This window comes from Astatotilapia calliptera, chromosome 15, assembly GCF_964374335.1.
Source record: "Astatotilapia calliptera chromosome 15, fAstCal68.1, whole genome shotgun sequence".
Taxonomy (NCBI): Eukaryota; Metazoa; Chordata; class Actinopteri; order Cichliformes; family Cichlidae; genus Astatotilapia; species Astatotilapia calliptera.
Genome location: NC_137436.1, coordinates 19317461 through 19323910, shown reverse-complemented (window position 1 = coordinate 19323910; position 6450 = coordinate 19317461). Strand labels below are relative to the sequence as shown.

General features: G+C 37.8%; 1 protein-coding gene across 2 annotated transcripts; it reads right to left on the bottom strand.

Annotated features, from left to right (window-relative positions):
- Positions 1–224: 224 nt before the first annotated feature.
- LOC113006472 (sterile alpha motif domain-containing protein 12-like) lies at positions 225–6099 on the bottom strand. 2 transcript variants are annotated; one of them, XM_080289546.1, is made up of 5 exons: positions 5970–6073; positions 2271–2354; positions 1684–1810; positions 1407–1547; positions 225–1142 (listed from the first exon to the last, which is right to left on the bottom strand). In XM_080289546.1, the coding sequence occupies exons 3-5, from the start codon at positions 1802–1804 to the stop codon at positions 1126–1128; spliced, it is 279 nt and encodes a 92-aa protein (XP_080145672.1). In that variant the 5' UTR covers positions 1805–1810; positions 2271–2354; positions 5970–6073; the 3' UTR covers positions 225–1125. The 2 variants fall into 2 exon arrangements, with proteins under 2 accessions (XP_080145672.1, XP_025998250.1); XM_026142465.2 differs by lacking the exon at positions 2271–2354 and having other exon boundaries at positions 5970–6099.
- Positions 6100–6450: the final 351 nt, after the last annotated feature.

Below are 6450 nucleotides of genomic sequence, written 5' to 3'. Positions count from 1 at the left end.
AAGATTTTTAGGAGGAACATGGATATTAACAGGCTGCAGCTGTAAAAACAGAAATTCCTTACTATGTTTACACCATAGTAGTCTTTACCAAAAAGAGAAATGATTAACAAAAACACTTTAAATTCAGTGCACCAAACAACAAAGAGATGGTCAGAAGTAGGAAACTTGTGCAGTCTTAGCGATGCCTACAATACACATTTAAAGGAGGCAATCTCAAAGTGGCAGTCGCTTGAAACAGATTTAATGAAACTGCATCATCACAATCAAATCCAGACAAACTGACAGTTCACTTCAAAAAACAATGAACTTGAAAGGAAACAGCAGCACACCAACATCTGGTTTGTGAAAAGCAATTTTAGTCAGAGAGAAAAGCAAACAACATGACAAAGTTTTACAGCTTTGACTCAGCTCTTCTGATCAGACGTGTGAAATGTTTAACCTTTCCACCCAGGAAATACTGAGGATAAGCAGTATCTGTTATTAAAATACAATCTGTTCCTATTTTGAGAGCAAGCTACCTATTACAATACTAGTAGGATGAAAATGTGTGTAGGATTTGATATTTGTCATGGGGTCAAGAAGGTAAGTAAAAAATCTCTCATAAATCCACTTAAATTTCCTGAAAAACTGCAGTCAAAAACACAAATTTAAACCAACAAACTCAACAGAATGCATCCCCTGGGAAAATCGGTGAGCAGATTGTTTCATTTTGGCTTTAAATGATCTGCTGATTGGCTTATATCCTAAACCTCTACACATACTGCGACTGCATATTTGGTCCATAAAAACTTTTGTTCGTATGTTTTATAATGCCATGGTTGGCAAACCCAGTGCAGGGACAGAAAAAACACGGAGATTAATGGACAGTAGGATCAGAAAAAGCCACTCAGACAGAAACTAATCTCATCCATCTGCACAGGTCAGATTTCACACCGGAAATGGGTTTCCTTCTCTCTTCATTCCTCATCGATCCTTCTTTCTATTCACTTCTTGTTATTTCCATCAATTCCACCTTTCTGTCTCCTTCACGTGGATGAATGGATGGTTGGGAAATTCAAAAAAATAACAAAAAGTCAGCCATGGTTCTGTTTTTTTCTTTGGCTTTCTGAAGATTTTCACTGTGATTCATGGAGAAAGAAACTCTGGAGAGTATATAAGAAAGCAAATAAAACAAAAATTAGGAACTATTTTCAGGAATTAAAATGGTAATACTCTTAATTCTTTTTTTTCTTTGAACAAACTTAAATTTATGACTTAGTTTTAATTAAAATGAATCCTGCACCATTGTTTCTATGCATAATTGTTGCATTCCAACAAATATGCCCTTATCAATGCAACTTTATGACTTTTTTATTACATATATAGTTCAGCCGTGAACTGAAGATGAAGTCATTTGGCAGGCTCACCAGAGCAGATGTCACTAAGTTCACTGATTTCTTCCTGAACTTTGAGAAGAAGGAGGTCCTGCAAAATTTCCTGCTGCTGCTTCTCATCTTCCACCCCAAGAAGCTTCAGCTGATAGTCCTTTAGTCTCAGCAACACACGGCCTGCAGATTTAAACAGGATCCCAGTGATTTGTTCAAGTATATAAAAAGAGATTCAAAATAATGCGAGGAAAGCTAATAATGACTTGGCCTGTTAAATTCCTGCCACTGAAGCAGGAATACCATGCATGTGTTGTACCTGTTATGTCATGTTTGATTACGGCTTTGTGGAGTAGGGTCATCTTAGTCGGATACTGTTCCTGAATCCACTCCAGCACTTCTTCCACTGACCATGATGATGGCCCCTTTGATAGTCCCATCGCCCTCTGATCAATAAAACATAAGAAGAGAAATTAAGAGAAGTGCAGAAAAAGTAAATGTTTAGCTTTTTGTCTTACAGTACAAAATAATTCACTGTACCAAATGCAGTTAAATTCAGTCTTCACACTGAAGAAAGAGACAAATGCATGCTTGATATTACAGCAACATCTCTGTCTGGCACTAACCTTTACCAATTTGTGAGGCAACATTTGGGCTCCATTACATTACAGATTGGATTTTATATTTGTATTTTATATTTATTTACGTTTATATACGGTACCCAGTTCTCAGGTTATCTTGTTCTTGTTCTTGTTGTTGTGGTATCAATTTGAAAATCTTACATCACCTCATTCTCGAGTTCACAAACTTGGGTGTCCACACCGCCCACCTGCTTGGCAGGGCAATGACAATACCCTATCAACCTTTTATGGCTGAGTGGTAAAAAATCTTAAAAACAGAGTTTACCTTAAAATATGATGTGGTGAGGGCTCGTGTACGTGGATTTGTTTGTCACAATAGGCTGCAAATGTTCACACACGCTCTGAATGACTGAGAATGAAAAGAAATGAGGGGATTTTCTTAAAATTGTGTGGGCCCCTAGACACACTGGTGACACATAATTACTCTAAAAAAATGAAAATGGATTTGACATGTCTCCTTTAAAAGCAGAAAATAAGCTCAGCAAGTCAGCTGCCATCACTGAGGACATGCAGACAACCCTTAACAACAGCTCAATGAAGTTTTGCTCCTGGCACATTAGCTGAGGACATTTTTGTCTGCAGTAGACCTTCAAATGTGAGAAAATGTTATTTTCTCTTGATATTTGACGCTCTGGATCACCTACTGGCTTCACATAAGCCTATTTTCCGGTGATTAATTCAACAACCCCCTGAACATGATGACAAATAGTTTTGAATGGCCGATGGATTCTTGTACTGCAAGGTGAAATCAACCGAGTATGACACTAAGAGGTCAAAAAAAGTTGTGCACTTTTCAAAAAGCTGCCTTCTGTTCATTTGGCTTTTTTCCTAGCCATATCCTCCTGGGCTGCAATGTAATAGGGCAAAAATTGCTAAACAGTTGATGTGACCTTTTCAGCAGGCCAGTCTAGTTATTAGGTTGTAAATATAGGAATGTAATTTCCTGAGTTAATTAAGAGGGATGCGTGATTGGCTGAGGCGGTAACGAGATCCCAGTGGAGTAATTGACATACAGAGAGTGACCGAGGTAAAAAGACAGCAAAGTTCCCTTCAGCGCCAGAGTGAGCTGAGAGTAAAGAAATCTAACTGAGGACAATAATGTGGGTTTTATGCCTGAAGACAGCAGCTCTTAAGCCACACAGCTCCTGAATTGGGCCCCAGTGGTTAGATTTTATAGTGGCATAAAATGACTGTATATACAGCTTGTCTTATTTGCTCTGAACCATTTCATTTAGTTTCATACTGCCAAGTTACAGCTAAACCAGGACCTGTAAACAAAAGCAATATGCAGTGACAAGCAAGGTGGAAAATTGGATTTTTGTAAATTACTGATTGTGTGCAAGACTTTTTTTCTCTCTCTCTAGCTGACCAGATATTTTTTATTATTCAGCTCCCGGCTTTTGCATCTAGTATCACCATTTCATTGAGCTTCAGTTTAACATTGTTAAACAATGTGGACCGTATGGCTCGATCCAAGGTCCAGATCAACATCTCATGCGCTGTGACAGGTGTCTGCTGTTTTAAGAATATAAGATTCATACACGGATTATCTACTATAAATACTTTTATAGACCTGTCATGTCTTTTTCTGTCCTGCACTTGTTCAGTTTTCACAAGGTTTTTGCAAGATTTTTTAAGGATTGCACACCATGCTGAGACATGCCAAGTTTTTGGAAATTACATAATGATGAAGGAGACTTTTTATACGGACTCACTGTTCAGACTTTTTTAAAGTAGGTCAAGATTCTCTCCAAAGGATTTGTTTGATTTCCAAGTGCCTCTTTAGCTCACTATGCCCCATATTAGCAATACCCAACTTCTCCCAACAGACAGTTTACTCAGGCGCAGCGCTGATTGTAGATCATGTGCACTGGTAGTTAATTATAGTTTGCTCCAGACAAAAAAACTGAATCACTTTCACCCTTATTAACCTTTCATTTGAGGCCTTTGATGTGTCATGCTGTCATAATTCCCATTGTTGAGGAACTTCACAGATGGACTGAAGTTTCCTTTGACCATCTGAGGTTTTTTAGTATTTCTTAGGGGAAATGAGTGTGTATGAAATACAGAATGACTAAATATTAGATTAAAAATTACAAATTGCAATCATAATGTAACATCACTGGACTCACAGATTTAACTGTTTAACTAACACCCATGAAAATCCTAAACTCTGTAAAACTCCCATTAGTACCCTGTTATGTGACAGCTTAGCTTTGAGCAGTGCAAGTGAGGTTTGCTCTCTAGCTGTATGCCCTCACTGATCTGCGAACACAAGCCCGTGTGCCGAACTCAGCTCAGGTGAAGCTAGTTCTCATGTAGCCTCAGTTTGTTAGCTTTTCAGACAGTACTGAATGGTCTTGTTACTCGGTAAGTTAGTCAGCACTTTGGTCAACCTGTGTTGTTTTTAAATGTCCTCATAAATAAATAGATTGAATTGATTGATAGATCATTGCCTATTTGATGTCCATAGTCCATATTAGTGTTAATAGTTGTTTTACGTTTTGTTATGGTGTAACATGTATGGGAGTCCTAGACGTTTTGTTTGTTTTATACTGTAATAGTCATACTGCAATAATTACACTGACATTATTAAAGCGAAACAATTTTAATTGCATGAGTTTACAGCTAATGTAGTCTACAGCATAACATGTGGGGAGAATAATCAAGCATATTGTTTTGTGTTGTACTATTTCACATGCATCATGTTAACTGAGTACTTGGCTCTTATTCCCAAATAGGTGTGCATCACACAAAACCTAACTCAGCATATACTCTATACATCCAGACTCACTCTACCAATCCTCCAAAGAAAATATTTTTCCAGCCTAATTCTATAGCTTTAACTCACTGCAATTAGTGCATGTTTAATTTCCTCACTCTGTCTTGAGTGTTGATATCTTCCCAACCCACAATGGCATGCAGGAGATCTTGAACTGTAAATTGATGGACGACTATTATCTATATCTTTAGTTATTTTTTGGTGTCTGGAAATTGGCTTAATATATAACAGGATTTCATAATATATCAGAGTTGATCTTAAATTTTAGACAGACAATCTTTACATTCAACATACTAATGGTCAGAAAACGATTGCCTATTAGTATCTATATGCATACATTATGTTTCTCTGTATTTCTTCTTGGAAAGAGAGCCTGCAGATTTATGCCAGACCTATGATATTATGATCAAATACAGCAAGGAATAAAGAAAACGTCAATGGTCAAACACACATACACAAGCTGCAGGCTGCAGCATCCTTCATACATTGTAAATATAATCCTACCACCTTGTGGTGTCTTGCAGAAGTACATCTTCTCCTGAACAAGCTTTAAAGTTTGTTTTAGGAAGAAATAAGTGGTCCAACTTTTCCATAACCTAGTTCACAGAGATTTCAGCTCTCTAATCCGCAGCTTTGCTCCATTTACATTATGCAATGCAGCCGTTTCGGTTCTTTATTCAAACAGTTGGCGCTTTATTGTGTGTTTTCTTTCAGCAAATGGTAAAGCATGCCCTAAAAACGCACTGAGAGTTTTGCACAGCATTGCACAGATTCATTATGCATCACCTTGCCAAAAAATATTTACCGCTGCAGTTTTTCTCAGCTGTGTTAAAGCTCAGCAGAATACGCAGACTGGTTACAGTGTTAAAATTTTTACTTGTTTTAGGCGCCTTTTCTTGTTGACAGGCTGATGCCGAATTAAAGCAGTGTACCTAAAGGTTATGTACTAATTTGTACCAGCTTGGTATGTATGTCTGAATTTAAGAGACCTCAATTAAGCGTATATGAATATTTTGAGTAGAATTTGGGCTGTTGTACAGGACTGAGCCCAACCCATCGACAACAACTGTCTTTCAACAACGTCAAATAGCTACAACAATACTGTAGGTAAGCCGCTTTAACACTTGGTTATCTACACAAACTTTATGTAGGTGTTTAGTTCAGTAGGAAGTTGATATTTACCTCCAGCCCGCTCCCGTTCGTAACGTTTAAATGGCGACCCTATTCGTACCTTTACTGAAGTGTTACAGTAGGTAAGTTCATTTCACAGGCCCCGCCCATTACCCCTGCCACGTGATGCATTCAGGTGCCGTGGTAACATGTGTTTGGTACATAATGCTGCATACTATTAATGAAGTCTGTAGTATTTCCAGGTACACTGGTATCTGTGCATTAAAAAGAAAACATGTATACCTAGCCCATTTATTTATATTATGTACCGGTATGGAGTTAATATGGTTCACAGACAATTAGCTGTGAGGCCACCTGTCCTGCAAATCCATATTTGTTAACTTAATCCACTGCACAGAAGTGTATTCATCTATTTGCAGAATATAATTTAATAGTGATAGTATAAAAACTACATTGCGGTGGAGAAAAGGACAAAAGAGGGCCTCATAAGCAGTCTGAGATCCAGGTCTTAGATTTTTGAGTGTACAAGGTG